The sequence below is a fragment of the Staurois parvus genome, unplaced genomic scaffold (assembly GCF_062004578.1).
Source record: "Staurois parvus isolate SC_StPar_1 unplaced genomic scaffold, SC_StPar_1.0 ptg000813l, whole genome shotgun sequence".
NCBI classification, from domain to species: domain Eukaryota; kingdom Metazoa; phylum Chordata; class Amphibia; order Anura; family Ranidae; genus Staurois; species Staurois parvus.
Window position 1 is genome coordinate 170,554 of NW_028318609.1, and position 24,570 is coordinate 195,123.

At 42.1% G+C, this 24,570-nt stretch overlaps 1 protein-coding gene across 1 annotated transcript in view; it reads left to right on the top strand.

Annotated features, from left to right (window-relative positions):
- MED1 (mediator complex subunit 1) overlaps positions 1-24,570 on the top strand; it is a 96,993-nt gene that overhangs the window by 25,806 nt on the left and 46,617 nt on the right. The window contains exons 6-13 of the mRNA XM_089654870.1: positions 1,764-1,792; positions 2,298-2,369; positions 2,444-2,506; positions 2,607-2,680; positions 2,802-2,891; positions 10,273-10,387; positions 19,666-19,790; positions 22,928-23,046. Of these exons, the coding sequence (XP_089510996.1) occupies positions 1,764-1,792; positions 2,298-2,369; positions 2,444-2,506; positions 2,607-2,680; positions 2,802-2,891; positions 10,273-10,387; positions 19,666-19,790; positions 22,928-23,046 (687 nt within the window). The remainder of the gene's footprint in view (positions 1-1,763; positions 1,793-2,297; positions 2,370-2,443; positions 2,507-2,606; positions 2,681-2,801; positions 2,892-10,272; positions 10,388-19,665; positions 19,791-22,927; positions 23,047-24,570) is intronic.

A 24,570-nucleotide genomic window follows, 5' to 3' on the forward strand; every position in this document is an offset into this window, starting at 1 on the left:
ACTCAACCACGAAGGATTCTGGTGCTTTAGGAATTGGTAGCCCCTCTCCATGAGGAACTGGACGTATTGCCGATGGAATATTTGGATAGTGCACAGATAACTTTTTCTTCTTATTTAGCCCTTTTACAATTGGAGGCACCATACAAAAGTAACAATTACTAACATGATCTGTTGGCTCTCTCCAAATCATTGGCACAGCGAAAGGCATAGATGCCTTTTTTCCATTCAACCATTGCTCCAGTGCCGTCCCACAAGAATTGCAGCATATATGTGGTGCCCAGCTCTTGTCCTGGTCTCCTATCTTGCAGCCAAAATACAAGTTGTAGGCTTTCTTAATCATTCCTGTTATCCTCCTTTTTTGTGAGATAAAAGTTATTTCACCGCAGATATAGCAGAAATTATCTGCTTTATTCACACAAGTTCGAGGCATTACTGAGTAGCCTATATAAGCATAAAACGAAATGTAAAGACGCTGTCGAACTCCAATCAGCTACAGATACTGCAGCTTTTATGCAGTGAAGTGATGCAATTAAAGGCTAATATTGCATCATCTCAGTATACATGCAATTTTCTATTGGTCACCAGTATCAATTGCGCAATATGCAGCTGAAGTTGCATCATAATTTTGAATGGCTTACGTCATTAGATGGGTGAATATATCATGGAAACTAGAGCCAATCAACATTTTTTAGGGTCATTTTCGTTTTCAGCACCCCAAAATTATGTAAGATTAGCTAATTTTATGCCCAAAACTTTTTACCTGTTGAACAGTGTTATCGGCAGTACTTTACAGCGTGAGGAAAGTGCAGTCAATAAAGGCAACTGCATTTACCCCGTGATCTGCTGTGTCATTGGACACAGCTGATCACGTGGTAAAAGGCTGCTGTGATTGGCCTTTTACCACATCAAATGATCAGCTGTGTCCTTAGGACACAGCAATCACAAAGATCGCCGGGTGTGCGCTGCTGGGGGCGTGCAGGAGGGCGCGTTCTGGGAGGACGTCATATGATGCCCTCCCAGAACTGGACAACCGCGCTGTAGCCATCATTCGGCTATAGCGCAATTGGCAAGTGGTTAATTGACAGCAGCAGGAGCCAGTGGCTGTGATCTGCTGTGCACCTGGATTGAGCCCCGATTCAGAGAGCTATGAAGCTAGAAGTGCTCACACCTGTCCACTTCCAGCTTCCAGCTTCACACAGCATTTTAAAAGCCATCTAGCTTTTACATTAAAAACCAGGAGGCCGCTGAACAAAACTGACCGCAAGTTTGCTTCAAACCCTTTAAACTCTGGACATACGTAGTACATCTAGAAAGGCAAAGTAGTCAGTAGAAACTGTGTCCTCTACTGTACAATCTATGTAGTGCAAGAGCCTGCCTGATTGAATACAAATTGAAAGTGTTTAGATTTGACCTCATATTATAAGGTTTTGTAAATCTACAGAAAGAGTGTACAAGAAATATGCATAACGTATGGCCAGCCTTTAGTTTTCACTATGAGACACAGGCCATCCTCCCCTTTGTGCTGGCTGTTCCACAATTCTGTTTGCCTGTGTCCAATCACCTGAAGGTGGCTGCATACTGTATAACCCAGAGTCTTTGATTAAAGGAACCTGTATCCTGTACTGTACTCCAAGAAAAAGAAGTTTATTATCTGTATAATACATGTTGTAGTGTAAACTGTGTATAAATGGTTTCTAAATGCCTTCTACTGCTATTTATTTAGCTATGATTTAATCCCATTTTGTTTCCTTTTAACTTTTCAGAGTAGTCCAGAGCTTGTACAGCAGTTAAGGTTGGTTGCCTCTTTATCACTGTACCATTAACAGCTTGGTTAGAGCGTGTTGTGCAATTTTTAAGGGCCAATTCACACTGGCTTGTGCTAAAATGTATAGAAAATGGATGTACATTACCAACCAGTTCAGTCATTTGCCGACATCTGTTGACGTGCATTTTAGCGTGCGTTAAAGTGTACTGCATTTTTACAGGATATCCTGCGCGTTGTGTTGACATCCGCTTACATCTATTGCGTTGCGCTAAAATGCATACCTGTTGCAGGTCAACGCAGCATTATAGTGTGTATAGGAAACATTGGAAATTGTTTTTCAGATGTCCTTCCATTGATCTGCGTTTTACAGCTGTGCTAAAACACAGATCAACGTACTGGTGTGAATTGGTCCTAAATAAAAGTTACTATTCTTTTGGTTCATTTCTTGGCTTAAACAAAACCACTCATTAAAATTCTCTTTTAAACAAGTGTTCAAAGCTTGTGTTTGAATTATAAGCTTTTTGTTCCCTAGAGAGAAGAATTTTGAGGATTTTTCTCAGTACCTTAAGAGCCTGGTAAACCTGTACAAGATGCCTGGAGACAAGTGAGTAACTGCTTAGTAGTGAGTGGTGTATATATTGTGTGTTCCTGACTTAGTTACTGTCATTTTCTTTTCAGGAAAATGTTCTTGGCACTTCAGTCTTTGGAGATGGACCTCACAAAAATGGCCGCAATGTATTGGTAAGCATTGTGTTCTCTCACCTGGGATTGAATTCATATTGTAAAGAACATTTATTAATGGAAAACTGATGGTGTTGTTGGGCATGTGGCTATTTTTCAGGCAGCTCACCAATGCCAGTATATTGGATAAAATACTGCAGGGCACCGTAGGCTACCTGACTCCTAGGAGTGGAGGTAATATCTCTAACAGCAGGAAATGTCTTCTTTTTTGTTAGGGATGTTAACATTCATATTACCAAATGCACAAAGGGACTGTCTATAATAAACATGCTACCATAATCTCCTTTTTTTGAAGGTCACGTTATGAATTTGAAGTATTACATTACTCCATATGACCTTTTTGATGATGTCACTGGGGCCTCTATTACGCTGAATGAAGGCCATGGTAAGTTATGTATTGACAGGTCAAATAAATTTTTCTTACTTGCTGCCATATCACATGGCCCCGGACAACATTATGGCCATTGGGGTTGCATAAGTGCTTGCTAAAAAAAAAAAAATTAAATTATGTAAAAAAAAAAAAAATGCACTCCAAATGCATTTAAACATGTATGTGGAGCCACAAACTGAACACGAGGATTGTGGTGTAAGCAAGCCCTCAATATAAACTATAATTGTTTACGGTTAACTTTGTTGTGTTTTACATATTGTTTTATATAGTTACATACTAGAGAGCAAGTCTGCTGATTGCATCCATGTTGAAAGACATAGTTAAATGTTGTCTTAAAATGATACGATAACCGTATATCATCTGTCACATATCCCAGAGCTGAAGCCCCTAACTTTATAAACATTCATCGACAATTTTACTATAATCCCAACATTGCATCAAACAGAATAAAATACAGATCATAGTTTTTTGTTTTTTTTTAATTCTGACAAATGTAAAGAACTAAGCATACTATTCCACCAGACATTCTACTGTTTCAAATTATCTTCCGTACCTTAGCCTAGGGATGCGATGCATTATATTATATTTCAAGTCAGCATATATGTATGATTGCTTACGAAAATGTCTGATGGATCTGTGCCGATCTACCTTGTGCATTGTTTTCCCTACCTGCAAAATACAGTGAGGAACAGAAGTATTTGAACACCCTGCGATTTTGCAAGTTCTCCCACTTAGAAATCATTGAGGGGTCTGAAATTCACACTGTAGGTGCATTCCCACTCTGAGAGACAGAATTAAAAAAAAAAATTCAGGAAATCACATTGTATGATTTTTAAAGAATTTATTTGTCTTGCACTGCTGAACATAAGTATTTGAACACCTGAGAAAATCAGTGTTAATATTTGGAACAGAAGCCTTTGTTTGCAGTTACAGAGGTCAAACGTTTCCTGTAGTTCTTGACCAGGTTTGCACACATTGCAACAGGGATTTTGGCCCACTCCTCCATACAGATCTCCTCTAGATCTGTCAGGTTTTGGGGTTGTCACTGAGCAACACGGAGTTTCAGCTCCCTCCAAAGATGTTCTATTGGATTTAGGTCTGAAGACTGGCTAGGCCACTCCAGAACCTTGATATGCTTCTTACGGAGCCACTCCTTGGTTATCCTGGCTGTGTGCTTCGGGTCGTTGTCATGTTGGAAGACCCAGCCACGACCCATCTTCAGTGCTCTGACTGAGGGAAGGAGGTTGTTGCTCAAAATCTCACAATAAATGGCCCCATTCATCCTCTCCTTAATACAGTGCAGTCGTCCTGTCCCCTTCGCAGAAAAGCACCCCCAAAGCATGATGACCACCCCCATGCTTCACAGTAGGGATGGTGTTCTTGGGATGCAACTCATCCTTCTTTTTCCTCCAAACACGACGAGTGAAGTTTAGACCAAAAAGTTCTACTTTGGTCTCATCTGACAACATGACTTCCTCCCATGCCTCCTCTGGATCATCCAGATGGTCATTGGCAAACGTCAGGCCTGGACATGTGATGACTTGAGCAGGGGAGCCTTCCATGCAATGCATGATTTGAAACCATGACGACGTAGTGTTCTACCGACAGTGACCTTTGAAAATGTGGTCCCAGCTCTCTTCATGTCATTGACCAGCTCCTCCCTTGTAGTTCTGGGCTGATTCCTCACCTTTCTTATCAGTGATACCCCACGAGGTGAGATCTTGCATGGAGCCCCAGTCCGAGGGAGCCTCTTCCATTTTCTATTGCTCCAACAGTTGATCTATTTTCACCAATCTGCTTGGCAATTGCCCCATAGCCCTTTCCAGCCTTGTGGAGGTCCACAATTTTGTCTCTGGTGTCTTTTGACAGCTCTTTGGTCTTGCCCATGGTAGTAGTTGGCGTCTGACTGACTGTGGGGTGAACAGGTGTCTTTAAAAAGCTCAGACAGGTGCTACTAAGTTAGATTAATGAGTGGAGTAGAGGTGGACTTTTTAAAGGCACAGTAACAGGTCTTTGAGAGCCAGAATTCTTGCTGTTTCTTGGGTGTTCAAATACTTATGTTCAGCAGTGCAAGACAAATAAATTCTTTAAAAATCATACAATGTGATTTCCTGAAATTTTTTTTTTTTTTTAATTCTGTCTCTCAGAGTGGGGATGCACCTACAATGTGAATTTCAGACCCCTCCATGATTTCTAAGTGGGAGAACTTGCAAAATCGCAGGGTGTTCAAATTTTTCTGTTCCTCACTGTATATATATATTCACACATATTTCAAGACTAATTCATTGGTGGTTTGCAGTCGATCGATCAATCGATTAAAGTGGTTTTAATCCCAAAAGGAAACCTTTATAATATATTACAGCTTACAAATTTTTAGGTGTGATGACTGCATTCAGTTTCTTTTTTAGGCTTGCTTTCTTCTATTTTCATATGGTGATCCAGCCAGAAAGTCTGTTCTTTCAAAAGAACAAGGTCTCCAGCAGACAGCAGAATGTATCAGTTTACATGGAAGGGACAGACCATTTAAATGATAAGTTTATCTTTGGTGACATGTTACGTGTTCAACCCATTTTAAGGGTGGAACAAGTAACACGTTCCCACAGCTGCCCTCCCTCCCTGTAACAGCAGTATGGGGAGAAGTTTTCCATACTAGCTGTCACTTTTTGCAAGCTGCATGGTCATGCGGGGCTCTGACCACGCAGAAACGTCATTCATTCGCACAGTTGTGTGAATGAATGAACTACAAGTACCAACAGCCTTTGCGGATGTCGGTTTGTAGTTCTCAGTGAACTACCACGGCACTGTTGAGCACTGTGGTAGTTCATTGAGTCTTCCTGTGAGTGTAAACTGTTTTGCCTGTACGAGGTACAAGCAGACAGTCTGTAGGAGTCCTGCATGGCACCAGCAATCTGCTGATCGTTGGTGCAATGCTTTACAGGCTTCAAAAAAAAAAAAAACGTAAATTCACTTTTTTTTTTACCTACAAAAAAAAAATGGCCATTTATTTATTTTTTTTAAAGTGAATTTATCCTTTAAGACTGAATAAAATAATCAGCTTTTATTTACTCATGTAAAATATTTATCCCAAACGGAAAAAAAAGTGGTTTATTATAACTGTGTTCATTCATCCAGAGTGGGGGCACTCTAATACAGGGTGTGTTATTGACCACATCACCAAATGAAAACAAAGGGGGAAAAGCCTAAGAGAAGAAAACTGATGCAGCCACCACATCTAATGATTGGTAATCTGCAATATACCGTATTTTCCGGCGTATAAGACGACTTTTTGACCCTTGAAAATCTTCTCAAAAGTCGGGGGTCGTCTTATACGCCGGTATACGGCATGATGACACTTTTTAGGGGGGCGGTGCCGCCGCCGCCCCCCCCTTCCAACAGAAGTGAAACTAAGTACAGGGGTGGGCAGGGGCTTCTGTTTCTTACCTGGCTCCGGTCCCACGACGATCCGGTCCAGGAAGCGCAGCTGCTCCTTCCTTCAGTTCGGCCACTGGATGTTCGTGCGGCTGCTCGGCTCCGCCTCCTCACCGGTGATTGGCCGCCAGAACTGTAGCTCGGGAAAGGCACACAGGCGGCCAATCACCGGGGAGGAGGCGGAGCCGAGCGGCCCCGCGAAAATCAAGTGAAGGTAAGTGTGCCGTGCACAGGTGCTGCTGCAACCATATATGCTTGCTACAGCAGCACCATAATGAACAGGGGTCAGCAAGTGTCAGTGGGAGGAATAGTGCCCCATCATTGGTGTCACTGATACCAATGATGGGGCATTATTCCTCCCACTGACACCGACGATGGGGCACTCCCTCCCCCCCCCCCCACTGACACCAACGATGGGACACTATTCCCCCCCCACTGACACCAATGATGGGACACTATTCCCCCCACTGACACCAATGATGGGGTGCTATTCCTCCCACTGACACCAATGATGGGGTGCTATTCCTCCCACTGACACCAATGATGGGACACTATTCCTCCAACTGACACCAATGATGGGGTGCTATTCCTCCCACTGACACCAATGATGGGACACTATTCCTCCCACTGACACCAATGATGGGACACTATTCCTCCCACTGACACCAATGATGGGACACTATTCCTCCCACTGACACCAATGATGGGGTGCTATTCCTCCCACTGACACCAATGATGGGGTGCTATTCCTCCCACTGACACCAATGATGGGACACTATTCCTCCCACTGACACCAATGATGGGGTGCTATTCCTCCCACTGACATCAATGATTTGGTGCTATTCCTGCCACTGACACCAATGACTGGGCACTATTCCTCCCACTGATACTAATGATGGGGCACGATTCTTCCCACTGGTGTGCATTGGAAGAGGGGTAGTCTTATACGGCGAGTATAGCCCAAACACTACATTTTAACAGGAAAAGTAGGGGGGTCGTCTTATACGCCCAGTCGTCTTATACGCCGGAAAATACGGTAGTACATTTTAGGTGTTGGGTGTGTCGCCAAAGTGAACATACTGTAGCTGCAAGACAAAGAAATTTTTATTTGGAATGGTATTTACCAAATTGTCTTTAAGGATAGCACATGAGATATAGGCAACACCTCCACCAACATCAGCAGATGCATAATCAAAAAATGCTTTTAAATGGTGGGACGACATCACTTCCTGGGTGCCGCAGCTCCTTATAGGAAATGGAGTTATTAAAGCAGAGCTCCATCCAAAAGGGGAACTTCCCCTTTAATGCGTTGTCCCCCGCTGCCCGTTAAGGATTGGCACCTTTGGGGAAGCATTTACCTAAATTTGACAGGTACCTGCTCCCACTTCCAATGCGATCACCTAAGGCGATCGGAAGCGGAAGTTGTCCTCCCCCCTCCCTCCCGTAGTCTTCTGGGACACGTGATAGGTCCCAGAAGACAACGGGACCACTCACAAAGTGCAGTGCTACTCGGGCATGCTCAGTGGGCACCTGGCCATGAAGCCATTTTATTTTTATTTTTTTCATAGTCACCAGTCATTATCCCTGATCACTATTTTTCATACACAGCACTGTCACCACTTTTGACAATACCTTCCTTCACTAATAAATAATCCAATCCTCTTTTTAACAAAACATTCTCAAAAGTAATAAGTTATACAGTCCTTTAGTGAATAACCAGTTGCATTCATTCAGTGCAAAGTACTCTTGCCAAAGAAGTCCTTAGGTGCTGTGTGATATTACATGCATTCTTTAGATTACAATAACTAGTATAGGTAATTGGTGAACAGTGGCATTCACAGATACACATTGGTGATATTTTGAACACGATATACCGAAGCGCGGATGTATACATACATCCCTGGTCAATCCCACACCAGTCATATGATGTCGCTGTACTGCACTAATGACAGTATGTTAAAGAAAAAAAAAATGTATTTGAACCACTTGATGACCAGGCCATTGTTTGCGATGCTGCGCTAAATGTTTTTAGCTGACAATTGTGCAGTCATGCAAAGCTGTACCCAAATGAAATTGATGTCCTTTTTCCCCACAAATAGAACTTTCTTTTGGTGATATTTGATCACCTCTGCGGTTTTTACTTTTTGCGCTATAAGCAAAATAAAAACTGACAATATTGAAACCAAAAAACAATATTTTTTATTTTCTGCTATAAAACATTTAAAACAAAATTTAAAAAATCTAATTTCTTCATAAATTTAGACCAAAATGTATTCTGCTACATATTTTTCAGTAAAAAAGAATCCCAGTAATTGTATACTGATTAGTTTGCTTAAAAGGTACAAACTATGGTACATATACTGGAATTTTTTTTATATACTAGTAATGGTGGCGATCAGCGGGACTGCGATATTGCGGTGAACTTTTTTACAGTAACTGACACTTTGTGGGAACCAGTGATACTAATACAGTGATCCGTGGTAAAAATATGCACTGATCACTGTACTAATGACACTGGTTGGGAAGGGGTTAACATCTAGGGTGATCAAAGGGTTAAGTGTGTGTCTAGCTTTATGCTTGATGTACACTAGGTGGTGCTTTTACTATGGGAAGTGATGGATGGTGCTCCCAGCTCTGCAGAGAGACGATTCATGACTTTCCCCTGTCACAACAGATGTAAACAGATACAGCTCTGTTCTTCCTCCCTGACCAATGATCTGCAGGTGCTCGCCGTGGCTTGTAGATTGTTTTGTGCTGTGACAGTTTACAGCTGAAGATTTCCTCTGGTGTCACGCGTGCCCGTGTGGCGGAAGTGCAAAATTATGTTTATTTACGTGATTTTGCACAGGAATGCTGCCTTGTACCAGTAAAACTGCTATAGGGCGGAGGGAAAGTGGTTACTTTTTTCATTTTTCAAAAAAAAAAAAAGTGAGAAAAATTACAACTTCAAAAAAACTTGCCACGCCTCTTACTAAAAACCTTCGACTGTCTATTTTCAAAAAAAGGGGTCGTTTGGGGGGTATTTGTACTGTCCTGGCATTTTAGGGCCTCAAGAAATGAGATGTCAGTACATCAGGACTGATCAATTTTCAAACATATATCATAGTTTGTAGACTCTATAACTTTCACACAGATGAAATAATGTACATTGATTTGGGTTATTTTTACTAAAGAAATGTAGCAGACTAAATTTTGGTCTAAATTTATGAAGAAAGATTATTTTTTCACCTTCACGCCTTTTTTTGACAATTTTCGGTATATTTTTAATTTATATAGCAAAAAATAAAAAAACCCAGTGGTGATAAAATACCACCAAAGGAAAGCTATATTTGTGTTCAAAAAATGATACAGATTTCATTTGGGTACAGTTCTACATTACCTAACAATTGCCAGTTAAAGTAGCACAGTGCTAAATAGCAAGAAAATGCCCTGGTCATGAAGGGAGTCAAACTTTCCAAGCAGCATGTGGTTAACTTTTAGGTTTAGTAGGAATGTTGTAAGTTATGCTCTGTTTGTGAGTGCTAATAATGATTTTAGTGTATTTTAATTGAAAATATTGTTTTGATTTAGTCACGGGACCTACAAAATCAATAGCACCATTTTATTCTACTAGTCTTTTGCTTTCAGAAAATGTATGGTTTGGGGGGTCTTTAACAAACCCTGAAAGTTGTGAGAGAAAAATAAAAAAGGAAATAAATTGCAGTAATAGGCAATGAAAGGGATAAAAACAAAAGCTGTCCACCCCAAATTTAGTTTTTTGGGGTTTTTTTCCCCCCTAGTTACTGTACTTCTAGGTATTTTTTTTTTATGAAATCCTGCTTTACAGCATTTTTTCAGTATCTTTAAGTCTTTGAACAGTACTGTATATGTTAATGGGGGCATCTATATGTGCTCCTTATCTTGTTTATGCCTAATTTTGTCATTTTAATTATTTTATCTTGTTTAGCACTTCCCCGATCTCTGGGCCTGAATGTTTCTGTCACAATTGAATCCACTTCTGCCATGTACAAGCTGCCAATTGCTCCTTTAATAATGGGCTCACATCCTATTGATAATAAAGGGTAAGAACTTTGATTCTTTTCACAGTTAGGAGGAAATAATGGAAATAAATGTCAGATGTCTCATACACCCCAGGTTTCTAATAGGCTGTAAGCTATTTGCTATTTTGTGTCGCTGTAATGCTACTCAATTACTTGGGATGTGCGAGATGGTGGCTCTGCCAGATCCCTCCTTTAGGATTCCTGGGCTTTTTTTTTACCTTCTAGGAGCCATGCACCACAAAAACCCTGTAAAAGCAATCTCCTGCGCTCAAGCGTGTTGCATAGAGCTTGCTACGTTTTCCACTAGCGCTGTGATGCCTTGCTGCCCTCTTAGAATTGAGGGTGTTCCTTCACATGCAGCACTATAAATCATAGACAGGGGGTGCCTGCCTAGCGCATTACTTTTGTAAATACTTTATTAGTAAATAAAAGCAAGTAATATTCTCACAAACGCATAGTGTCAACAGGCATATCAAATAATCAAGGTGTGACTGTTGTCAAATCTGCAACACTAAGCTTGTAGCACGGGAATACCCTTTAGCATCCAGTATGGCTAACATGTTTCGAGGGGCAACCCCAGTTCTTCAGAGCCAAAAGATTAGATGGCACAAGCTAAGCATTGCAGATCTGGCAAAAAGTGGCATCTTGATTATTTGATATGCATGTTGACACTATGCGTTTGTGAGTATATTACTTTTATTTATTAATAAAGTGTTTACAAAGGTACTGCGCTAGGTCGCGCTCTTTGTCTGTTTTATAATACCACAAAAAACCTGCCAGGATGGCGAGCAGAACATCAAGGTACATCCATTCCTCATGTAACTAGAAGCATTCTGCTCTGAGGACAGGAAAGACATTGGAGGTCTTGAAAATGCCTGATGTCCCCATAAAGGGTACCTGTCACCTGCCAATGCTATCACATAAGGGTCTTTTTTTATAATATTAATAAAGTTAAGTGAAAAAAAAATGTATCTACAATTTTGACTATAATAAAAATAAGACAAAAATTCAAAGTACTGTTCTGCCCTGCACACACAGAAACGTGTGGGGTGCTCATGTATACAGTATATAAACACAGAATGCTCAGCACATATTGGTGAGAGATAAAAAATGTTGGTCCATCATTTACAGTTAACTCTAAACTGGTGAGCATTGAAAGCACTGCCTGTTGATAATTTGGGGTACTGTAATTTTTTGTTATATGGATGCACACAGTTTTGAGGTTTGACATATTTGGTATTTATTTACTCAACACGACTTTGTTTTGTACAAAATAAATATCATGGTTTATATTGTGTTTTCATGCACTGAAATTCATTTTTGTGTCATTTTTTTTACTGAAAATATGGGTCTGTTAAACAGTTGACAAATATTGCGCAACAAAAAATTTAAATACCATCCTATTACAATGCATATTGCATTTTAGTATGTTATTTCAAAATGCAGGTATTTATTGTAGCCAATTGGATATCTGTTCATTACATTTAAAATAGAGTTCCAGGATAAATCTGAATAGCCTTTAAAAATACTCCCTCCCCTCTCCTAACACCTATGCTGACTATCCTGTGTAAAAATATGTATATAATTACCTGTTTTCAGCCTGCGTTGGTCTGATAATGTGATCTGACTCTCCTGTGTGTGTCAGCACAGACTGCAATGGAGAGGAGAGAGTGTAGACAATAGATGGGCCATAGGAGCCTGTGGGTGATGTCACCAACACAGGATTTATGAACTGAGCCACTGTCGAAGGATCTCTTCTCTCCGTTTGTTACTGGTTGACAATGAGGATCAGATGTCTCGACTCAAGTGGGCTGAAAATAAGCAAGTAAGTAAGAGGTGTAACAATTTCAATTTCCAGAATGCCTGCAGCGTAGCCTATGGTGCACACAACCATTCACACTCGAGCGTGTTCTGACATGTACTAATTTGCACTCACCACCAGTTACAGACCAGTCGACTCAGTCTTTACAAAGTAAAAGAGATAACGTGTGTTGCACTCTTGGCGGACAATGAGTGACAGGAATCAGGAACAGGAACGGGTGTAGTAGAACATCACGTTTTGTGTGAAAATTGGAAAAAAGTGCAAGTGAAACTTTAGCTCTGTTATAACAGGGCTATGGTGAACATTCCATGAAGAAATTAAGTGTTTTTGAATGGCAAAGGAGGTTTATGGAGGGGCGGGAAGATTTCCTTGATGATGCAAGAAATAGGCAGTCAAAAACGCAAAGGACAGACACAAATGTGGACAGTGTGTGAACCCTCTCACACTCAGATTGAAGAATGAGTGTGCGAATGATGACAGAAGAACTGAACATGAACAGGGAGACAGTGCGGCAGATTTCAATGGAGGGTTTGGGACTGAGAGAGACAGAAGATCAGAGAGAGTGACGTTTTCAGATTTCATGCAGTCTTTGGAAGAATGCAGAGATGTTTGACAAAATTAGTACCGGTCCATTCCGGGAATTAAATTGCCACACCTCGTACATCTTTCTTACACAGGTGAATCAGCATAAATATTAGGAGAGGGAAGGGAATTTTTTTTTTTTCCAGACTAGTTAGGTTTAGCCTAGAATTTAAACCTGCTGGATATGGCATTCTGGTTTAGGTTTTGTATGTATGACCTTCAAATAAGGTTGTATATGAGCATTCTTCACACCGAACAACCATTATCCAGGTGTCGGGCTTCGTAGAGGCCCAGCGCATACAAGCACTTATTGCAACTTGTCTTGAGCGCTGACTCAAGTGCAGTGCAGCAACTAGTTACAATTTGATGCCACTAATTTATTTTTCATTGCTCTGCAGGCCCTTTATTCTTGTTGAGTAAGCCTTTGACATGCAAGCTGATCATGGACATTATTTGAGACACACTGGGTGTGCTACTGCATCCAGACTGCATCTGTAATAGGGCTTATAGAATGGTCATTATAGTGTAAAATTAGTTATCTTCATTGTACATGACACAAGCTGGATAGTCCTAGACCAGGGGTGGCGAACAAGTTAGACACAAAGAACCAAAATTTTAAACTGTGAAAGTCAGAGAGCCACACCACGCAGTGACCTGCCAAAACAGACAAACACTCACACAAAAACACATAATTAAAACCATATTATTCACCATAACACTTTCTTCCCCTTACAAAACAACAATGTGTTCATTTCAAGGTAAGTGTCCACCCTCAACACACACATCAAATGCAACTTAGCCAGAGTTAACACATCAACTACCCTGGAGGTTGCTGTTGGACCTGTCTCTCTCTCTCTCTCCCTTCTCTCTCTCACTCTAACACACAAGTATACAAAAAAATATTCTGAACTAATGGACTGCAGACACAGTACAGGAGATGACCAGAGACTGCGGACAGCACAGGGATGACCAGAGACTGCGGACAGCACAGGGATGACCAGAGACTGCGGACAGTACAGATGACTGCTGACCTTTGGGGAGGTGGGGAGCGGGTACCTGAATTTGACAGGTACCCACTCTTACTTCCGCAGAGTTTTTGTTTGATCTTACCTGTTCCTCAATCCAGCCGCGCGCTGTCTTCCCGGCTTCTGTAATGGCGCTCGGCATGACAGCCGGGTGCCCAGTGCGCATGAGCGAGAAGCACTTGCGCTTTGTGATTGGTCCGGCGGCTTCTGGGATCTGTCATGTGTCCCAGGTACTGCCTTACCATTCACAAGAAGCACCGCTTCTTGCGCATGCGCACTTGGCACCCGGCTGTCATGCCCAGTGCCCACACTACAGAAGCTGGAAGACAGCGCGCCGCTGGATAGAGGAACAGGTAAAAATAAGAGAAACGTGAAACTGGGCAAAGAGCCACAGTATACAAAATATGATAAGAGGCAAAGAGCCGCATTCATTTTTGCCGGGAGCCGCACCTGTCCTAGACCCTGGTTTATGGGCTGCTACCTTCACGTGATTAAACACTGGCTAAGCTTTGCTAGACACACCGCCTGGGTATATCCTTTTAACTCTACACCACTCAGATTTTTCTAGTGTCTTTAGGCAATGGACCTTTTCTCTCTTACAGAGAAATAATTCTATGCTTAGCTAGTTTATTAATTTACTTCAGATTTTTCAATCAATTCTTCAGTCAACTTCTCACTATCTTTTAATAGAACAGTGGCAGCAGTGCATCTGAATTGGTGTAAACTTGGTAAAATCTTGGGAGCTGTGCTTGGACCCAACACCATGAAACAGCCTGTAAAATTTCAGACACTGGATCTTGCTTGGGCACTCACCTTAACACAATGTGCGATGAGTGTAGTTAATCACAGGGTACTATAAATTTCCAAAACAGTGGTCCAAGCCTTTGGAACCCAGACCCTAAATACCCCCCCTTTGGGTATGTTCACTATGACAAGCGAGGCATGGACCTCAAATATGGACAAGCAGCATGGACATGTAAGATAGGTTCACCCTCACTTATTACATGTTTCCTAAATAGAATTCATTTCTACAGTAACAGTCTGGTAACCAGGAATTGTGTGTGCAGATTATTCACTTATAAAGTGCTAAACTTTTAAAACTTGGTGGTAAAAGTTCCACAATTCACAGCATAAGTCTTAGGTGGATGACTAGGTGTAACCTCACACTGCAGGTTGCGCTGGTTATTACCACCAGGTCCACCTAGACCCCTTTTTAAAGGTACTCGGGCACTCCTACAACCTTTTTGCCGCAAGGACTTTGCTACGGGACGTTCACCACCTCGGTTGCTATACGTACTTCTTCATAGGCACGCTAACCCCTTTCTGTACCTCACAGAGGAGTACCCTCTCTGATGGCAATGCTGGAAACCAGGCACAAGGGAATCACGGCAAAAGCTGAGGCAAACATTTCCTCTGTCGAAGGTCTACAAAACACTAAAACCACTCAGAGTGATGATGCTTCCCTTACTCTGGAGCAGAACCCTGTTTTCATATGGTTTTTTCATTCTATTCTTGTCTCTATCTCAGACACACAACAAGCAGCCTGTTTAGGCTAGGCAGACTTTCTTGGGCAAACTGACGACTTTAATACAGCCATTCCTGTCCAGAGCTCAAAAACTCCAAGCTCCTTTTTCACAACCATCTCTGACTGAGTCAGAAAGTGAAATTCCTATGCTAGAGAATGCAGACATTTAGGTGAATGAGGAGGACCCAGAGCTAGTGTCGCATGAGACCACAGCAGTTTTCCCTCTCCCAGACTCATATATACCTAATGTTTAGACTTCGCACAGTATGTTGGCCAGTGTAGATATGCTCACTTTTGCTGTGCACAAAACCTGCATAGTCTCACTCAGTTCTCCTCCTTTTTGCCATGCCCCTCGGTAATAAGAGACCTGCTAAATCTAAAAAGACATTCTCATTCACCAACAAATAGAATGGGCAACTTATCACAATTTCACTCCTCCTAAGGATCATTGCCAAACTATCCAGTGGAAAAATAATTCACTAAATAGTGGTCAGTTCCAGTAGCTGAACCTGCAGTCTCAATCTTAAAATGTTTCTGTAGAAGATGTTCCTTAATTTTAAACATTTTACTGACCTAAAATTTGAAATGCTTTTAAAGGCTTTCCTTAAAGAGCAGCTCCACTCTGGGTGATGTGCATCGCAAGGATTTTACCAAATTTTGTTAGTTTTTTACCATTTTTGCTTTGGAGAGAAAGCTGTTTGGTTACACCAATGTGCAGAAAGAATCTGAGTGGGAGTAACTTTTTCATTATTAATCAGCAGATGCACTTGCAGTGTTCTAATGAAGAAAACTGCAGGGTATCAATTACCTTTAGAAGTGATTAGCGGTTTAGGAGTATCTCATCAAAAATTAAATATTTGTTACAGAGGATGGCTGAAGTCTGACATATCTTTTACTGGAGTCACCTTTTAACCTCACTTGTCCTGCTCTGCAACTAGCTATTGCTGCTATTTCTGTTTGCCAGACCGTAGCTAACTGGGCTTTGGAAATGATCAGAATTCTGCTTTCCAGGACTAAAGCACTTGCAGACACTGCCCCACACCTTACTTTTTTTGTGTTGATGCCCTGGAACGGGGGTCAGCAACCCGTAGATCGCGGCCAGGTGACTGGTAGGTTGTGATCTGGGCTTGCTGACCCGCCATCCCAGAAAATCAAACAGAGTGCAATGCAGAGGGACTACTTGTAAAGTTGAAGCTGTAGTAGGGAGCAAACGCTGCATAAGCCCATGCCTCCTCTGTAGTGCTGGCTTTGTTCCCATGCGGAGTGATACCAACTGCACTCCACCTCTTCTTGCGGCTAGTGGTCTCCAGAGTGGTGACATCAGTAGGAAAGAGGAGATCTTCAGGTCAGTGTGAAGCAATACACTGGGCATAGTAGTATAGGGCTGCTTTCACATGGATGCTCTGCGGTTTACTCACACCACGGGTGAAATGCAGTGTACCTGCAGCTTTCCTGCGGGTTTGCTGCGCTTAGCTATAGACTTCAGTTATATCCTGTGGGTTTCTGAAAGCAAACGAAAACTTTTATATGCAGCTGCAACATTGTGCAGTACAGCATACAGTTAAAGCGGCGTTGTGTTGCTTTCTCACCACCTGCTTTAACTTCTTGGACCCTGCAGAAGCATGCAGTTGCAGAGCCCCACTTATTTGAATTGGCAGCAAGTAGCACCCCCCAAAAGTAACGGGGGTTATAGTTTCCGCTGCGGCATGTGCCTCAGCAGCGAAGGGGGGGGGGGGATTGGAGGGATAGGGGCGGTAAGGCCGCGACTCAGCCGCAGGGTTTTGCCACCACCCCAACTTTACATATGAACAAGCCCCGAGGGGGGCGCTGCCGAATGCAACTAAGGGCTCATTCACGAGCGCAGCAGGCATTGCTGCTCCTCTGAAAAGCAATCCGAGTGTGTTTGATAGATGATGAGGAGACAGTATGTTGCCTCCTCAACATCTGATTTGAACCCATGATTGCAGTTCAATGCACAGGATTGCGACGCGGTAGTATGGCAATTAGAGGTTTATATCAGGTGTCAGGAGGCGGCACTGTGGCCTGTGATCTTTGACTTCTCCCATGTTGTTCAGGTAGATCACCACCTCCTTTAAAGTATAACTATCCAAAGCTAAAAAAAACAAGTTTTGCCTTTAGAGTGGAGAGGGATTAGAACCATGTCAGTTTTTATTACTGTCTGTGCCCCTGTTAGGGAGAATCACCCCCTCTATTTGTCTTGTTTACCATTATTATTAAAGTAAAAGAAAAAACAAAATTTTGGGTTGTCCCCAGAAAAGTAATAGAGGGGAAATCTTCCAATAGGGCCCCTGGTTCTGGTGACCTGGGGGTCCCCAGGGAATTTCCTTAAGTTTCAGTAATTTCCTCTCACTTCCTGTTTGGTTGTGGGACAGGAAGTGAAGGTAAATCTCTAATGGGGCTCTATCCAAAATGAAGAAAAAAGTGTTGCCTAGAGTTCTACTTTATCGTTGCCTGCCCTAGAATAAGTCATGAAACAGATTTCCGGAATGACTGTAATTTCTGTCCATGTGCAGAATCCTTGTCAGCTGAAGCTGCTTGGAAACGTCACAAGGACATCTGTTTGGTGAGATATTGAATGTTCCAAACCTTTCATCAGGGTCTCTGCCTCCTCAAAAAGATTGCTGTGTGGCTCTCCTCAACAGGCTTCATGTTTAAAGCCAAAACATGGTCCATTTATGGCACAAGACCTGAAACACAAAACCTACAAAAGAGTTCAAAACTCTACCCTCCTTCAGTGTTTTCTCTTTTTAATGCAATCTAAATATTCTCAAGGAAAGTCGGGTTTTGGCACTGTGAACAAGTCTACAAATCTAACGAGGATATTCATCCTGTCCTGGTGCTAGAATTCCGTAAGGTTGGTTATTGCCTCTGAGAAAAGAGGAATGCTTAGTTTTCATAGATTTTCAAGATTCTTATCTACATATTTCTGTTTACTTGCCTCATCAATGCTTCCTGCACTTCACAGCAGGACAGAAACATTTCCAATTGGCTTATCCTCTGCACCTAGAGTGTTAACAAAGGTACCCCTTCTTGCCTTCTCAGCAACATTCAGGTAACAGGACACCTAGAGAATCTTCTTAAGAAGGACAAATCTCCCCTTAAACCATGTGAAAATGTCTAAAGGACTATTCATATGCTTCAGGTTTTCAGTTGTGTAATCATTTTTCAAAAGTCTGCTTTCAAACCTTCCCTTCGCCTAGAATGCTTAGGCCTCATTCTGAACACTGTCCAGGCAAAAGTCCACAAAAAAAAAAAACACAGCTCCAGGCTAAATCACAGGGTGTAATCAATCACAAATCTGAGGTGCCAGCTCAGCTAATAACTGGACAGTGTTAAACAGATCTTGACAGCTGTACTCTGATGTTGCACCTTTATTGCAGAAAATATTTTCTACAAAAAAGGTGCTACATCTGACGCAACTATCAGCAACTGTCCAGAGTTGTTAACATAGCCCAGGCAAAATTCTTTGTTCCAGAAACTACATTCCTCTCTCTTAAGATCTCATGCTCAGAGCTTTAAGTGGTTATAAACCATTAAAAACCCAGTGAAGTGGCTGCCCTTGGGTGATACACAGAGATGAAACAAAGCCGCCTATGTAAGTTGTACCTCTTTATCTGCTGTTTTCTTCTCTACATCTGTTCAAAGTCCAGAATTTATAAAGCTTGTCTGAGCTTTTAGAAAACAGGCTGCGGAGTGCTGATGCTACTGCAGAGTTCAGTGAGGAGAGGAGAGAGTTGATTGGAGGGAAGAGACACCCCCCCACACAGCACACAGGAACAGAGCCGAGGCTGTCAATCAGCTAGAGACACTCCTCTGTCACCTTTTTTCTCTCGGTGTCATTAAAACCTGTCAGAAGTGATTTATGCTGATAGCAGAGGAACAAAACAGACAGAAATGACACCTAGTGATCTTAATTTGAGACAAGTACACACTATAGAGATATGTTTTGTTCTTATTTCATGTCTAAAGTTTACAACCACTATATCATCAAAGAAACATCTCTCAGTGAGATTCTGTATGAGAGTTCTGACCCTTATGGTAGTCTCATTCGAGGCCTTCCACTCAACTGAAATGCCCATCAAAGCTTGCCAGTGTCCAATTACCTGAAGGTAGGCACTTATAACCAAGGGTTTATGAATACCCAGCCTTTGTCCTGTACTCAAACATACAAAATTTACAGGTCACAAATCCTTTCTTTTGTGCTGAAGTTGGAGTTGTCTTAGCTGTTTCCTACCTTCTTTAATATTGAACTTAATGTAAAACCTTGGAAGCCTTGTTATTTTTAGTGTGGGTTTATTTTTTTCTTTTTCTTTTTTTTTTGCAGCACTCCCTCTTTCTCCTCCATCACCAATGCCAACAGTGTTGATCTCCCTGCTTGTTTTTTTCTAAAATTTCCACAACCCATACCTGTTTCCAGTACATTTATCCAGAAGATTCAGAACTGCACAGGTGAGATCGGCTGTTATGTATTTTTTAAATCCATTACCCAGTGCTATTTGCTCAAAACCTATAGTTTGTTTAACATATGTTGTAGAGTCCACTATCATGAAAAATATTGTATTCTGGTACCTGTATTTGGCTAATGTAATTGTAGTGTTATATTTTTTATTAATGATTTTATTTTATTTTTTTTTATTTCATGATTGTTTTTTAAAATTTTCTGCACATTTACATGCACACCAAGCTGTCTTGCCAAGGGGTTGGGACAAACTATTACACTGCTGGACTGTTTTCACTGGCCAACTTTTGTTCAGATCATGAAACCTTTTCACTAACAAAAAAGAAAAAAACCTCCTGTAAATCAAGTTCTCTTTCTTATCCATTGAGGGGTATTTCCACTTCTGCTGTCATTTTAGGAAACCCCAAGATATGTTCACTTGTTTCCATTCACACAGAAAAAAAAAGATTAAAAAAAGATACCTTTTTAGATGTTCCTTAGGAGAAGTTGTCTTGTGAATGCAAGCATTTTTAAACAATTTTAGTGTGAGTCTTGTCATAATACACTGGCTCAGGACAGGCATAGTTTCCATTATGCAAAGAAAAGTCCACATGTGAATGCAGAAAATGGATCTTCAGTGACATGGTGCACTTCATGGTCTTGTATGCTGTAAGAAGTTTGTCAACCAGCTGAATGTAGTCTGGTGCTCTTACATTGCCAAGAAAATGCTCGACAGTTGCTTTCCGGACGATTTTTCTCTGCCCCCACCAACAAATCTATGAACCGCTTGTCATTGATGATATATCTGATCTGTGGACCAACAAAATGCCTTTCTTAATCATGCCATCAGTTATTCTTGAAAACATCCGTCTCAAATAATGAAAACCTTCACCTACGTTGTTCATCGCTTTCACAACATTTTGAGACAAAATATCCTTAGGTCAGCGAGTGGTTCTTGTGCCATGTTTTCTGTTCAGGAAACTGATTCTTTCAGAGTAGCCATATCTTTTTAACTGCCTCCCACCCGCCATATAGTACAATGACGGGCGCAAGGCGTTTCTCTCGTTCTGGGAGGACGTCATATGACGTCCTCCCATTCTAACCGCCCATGCGCGGCTCCGAGAGCACGCGAGAGGATAGGAGAGCCGATAATCGGCATTCCTCGGAGGGGACATGTACACAGATCATCAGAGCACTGATGGTCAGTGTGCCCTGATGATCTGTGTAGCCCCAGTAGTGCCACCTGTCAGTGTCCATCAGTGCCAGCTGTCAGTGCTCATCCATGTCACCTGCCAGTGCCCATTAGTGCCACATTTCAGTGCACATCAATGCCACATATCAGTGCCCATCTGAGCTGCCTTTTAGTGTCACCCAGTCAGTGCCAGTCAGGGCCACCTATCAGTGCTGCCAATCAGTGCTGCCTATCAGTGCCAGTCAGTGACGCCTGTCGTTGCTGCCTATCAGTGCCATATATGAGTGCTGCCTTTCAGCGCCCATCAGTGATGCCTGTCAATGCCCTTAAGTGCCACCTACCAGTGCCTCCTCATCATTGCCACCTATCAGTGTCCATCAGTGCAGCCTATCAGTGCCCATCACTACAGCCTCATTAGCGCACATTAGTGAAGGAGAAAAATCACTTATTTACAAAATTTTATAACAAAATCTAAGAAAAAACGTTTTTTTTTTTCAAAATTTTCAGTCGTTTTTGATTTGTTCAAGAAAAAAGAATAAATCCAGAGGTGATTACATGCCACCAAAAGAAAGCTCTATCTGTCACAAAAAAATGATAAAAATGTCATATGGGTACAGTGTTGCATGACCGCGCAATTGTCATTCAAAATGTGACAGCGCTGAAAGCTGGAAATTGGCCTGGGCAGGAAGGGGGTATAAGTGCCCTGTAGGCCAGTGGTTAAAGTAATGTCACTCTCTTGCATGTCTGTCCCATTCCCACATATAACTGTACTTTCTGCATTCCAAGCAGCAGAGCCACTGCTACTAGATCTCCATAGATATTCCAGTTGTACTTTGTGCACTGAATGTGTGTGTGCATGTTTCTTTCATGTGTGCAGCATAGCCAACAGGTATTGAAGGGATACATTGCCATTGTTTAATGAGACAGTCTCAAGGCTTAACACTAATTAATTAAACGCCATTCTAGTGGGTCATGCTTACAATCCAAAGTTGTGAACAAAGTGTCAGTGCAGAAGACAAGGTTGTCAACCAAAGAAATTTCTGGAATGACTTTGGCTTCAAAAGACAGCATTTTCTTACCTAGTGATCGCAAACATCCTTGCAGTCTTGAGGCCAATAGTTCTGCTTTTGATTTCTTCCTGCTCAAGGTAGTCTCTTCCTTTCACTTTAAGCAGGACATTGTTCTCCTATCTCATTGTCTGGCTCCAGGCCATCAGAAGGAAATTTGCCTCCATTTTCTGGTTGTGGTTCAGTCTGTGTCAGTTTCTGTCACCCACTGCTTCTTTCAGAAAGATGGATTCCTTGACTGTTGTCTTGGGTGGACATGGACGGGTTCCCTGGCTACTCGTTCCACCATCTTCTTCTACTCCTCTCTCGCTCAGACAGACCACTGCTCACGCTTAGGGTCTTAGGTGTACGCTCACTCTGCTTTTGGGCACCAGGTCTTTGTTTTCCAGGATTTGCAAGGCTGCCACCTGGTCTTCTGTTCATATGCTCCCTTACGTTCTATCAGGTGGTCTTTTCAACCTTACTTGATGCTAGCTTTGGGTGTAAGATCCCTAGGCTGGCTGTTTAAGCTGCAGGCAGTCCCCAGTTTCTGTTAGCTTTGGGCCTGTTAGCAGTTGTTGCTCGGTTACCCACCCCTCAGTTGGACTGCTTGTAGAAATCTCAAAGGTTAAGTTTCCCTGTGACCCTCAATGGACAAATGATTTTTGTACGCACTGTAAAATCCTTTCTTGGAGTCGATTGAGGGACCCAGGTCCCACATCTGTGTTTATGATCATACTGTTTAGCTACAAAACGGATATATGTTGGTAGTAGGAGGAATTATTATACCCTGAGCAGGCTTGCAGTTTTAGTTTGCTATGTTCCTCATTCTGTGGAAATTGTAGGTGTAAGCGCTTTTTGTGAGCACAATATTTTTTTGTCTTTAATCAGCTTTATATCTTTGTTACAGGTATTCCTTTATTCGACGCGCTTCCAACCTTTTCTCCTCATTATGAGCTGGTAACTCAGTATGAACTGGCTAAAGACAAGGAGCCTGCACCTCTGAACCATAATATGCGTTTCTATGCAGTAAGTATTTGTGAATATTCCTCCTTACTGTGTTTGTTTCCCTTTTTTTATTATTGGGACCTGTTTATAGATACGCTGTTGCTTTGCTCACTCAGAGTTCACTCTCCAAGAATCTTATCTGTGCTGCCTAGCCCCCTCTCTGCTCTGTTGCTCTATGGTATGGGAAAGCATGTGACTGGCAACCTGTGACATTTGATTGGGCCTAAGCAGCCAATCCCAAAGCCTAAACACTCTCATGTGGGAGGTTGTGTAATCAGTAACTTCATCCCTTTCGGGTAAGCTTCTACATCCCAGTTTATTCAGGGTAGGCTCCTGCAGCAGGAAATCCATGCATACTTAAAAAGGGGGAGTGGGTTATCAGGGGGCACTGTCGCTTTACCCTAAAAGGCAGGTAATCATGTCTCCTTAAAAAAAACGTCATGAGAATAAAACATTTTCTGCCATAACTAGGCCTCCTGAAAATGCAAGTTGTCTAGCTTTCATTGGGTTCAGCATTTACAGCAAGTGATACAGGGAGCTAGCAGCAGTACCTGAATCTCTCTATTTTAACCCTTTCTCGCCTGCGCCTCCCGGCCCTTTAAGAGTTTCAGAAGTCGGGAGGCGTGGCAGGCGGGGCGTGGTTTGGGATCATGTGACCGCCGTGACACATCGACGCGGCTGTCACATGATCGGGAAAGGTCCCGATCGAAAGAGCAGACCGGGACCTTTCCATGAGTACCAGACATGTGCACTGGGAGCGAGCAGGGTGCACGCTCTCAGCACATATTTTTTTCTTACATGAACGCAAATGTGCGGCCGCTCGGCGTTCCCCTCATTTCCCTCATTCCCCCCAGGACAAATCTTCCTTTCCCCCACGTTTCTAGCACAACCACAGTCCCACTCCCAAATTTCTCCTCCCAGCAAAAATGTTTTCCCCACTTCTAGTACAAATCTCCTTCTTTTCAGTGGTAATGCTTTTCTCCCTCTGCCACAAACCCTTCTTCCTCAAATCTCCTCTCCTAGCACAAATCCTCTTCCCCCTTCTGGCAACCCTCCTTTCCCCGCAACCCATTGTTTCTATCACAAATACTCTCCCCTTTCAAAATGGTCTAGCACATATCCTTTACCTCCCCCACCCTGACTAAATCACTTCTCCAAGCACAAATATACCCCCTTGTAATTTCCCAAGTTTGAATCTGCTGTGCTTGGGGAGAGATTTATGGGAAGGCTGGAGGAGTATTTAGGATTGGGGGGGGGGGACTAGAATTCAATGGAGCAGACAGGTCAGTTATGGGTCAGACATTAATGGAGAGTGGAATGAGAATAGATGAGGGGAGGGTTATGGCAGGTGATAAGGAGGTTCCCATGTTATAAGCAACCATTGGAAATTATAGTAATATTTGTATTACTAAAAAAAGATATGCAAAACACAAGAGCAAAATGTGATAGTGAATTAGTATTCAACAATGCTAGAGGCTGCTAAGCAAAATAGGAGAGTTGAAAACTTTGGTGCATGAAGAGACAGGTTAAAAAGTAAATGTGGTG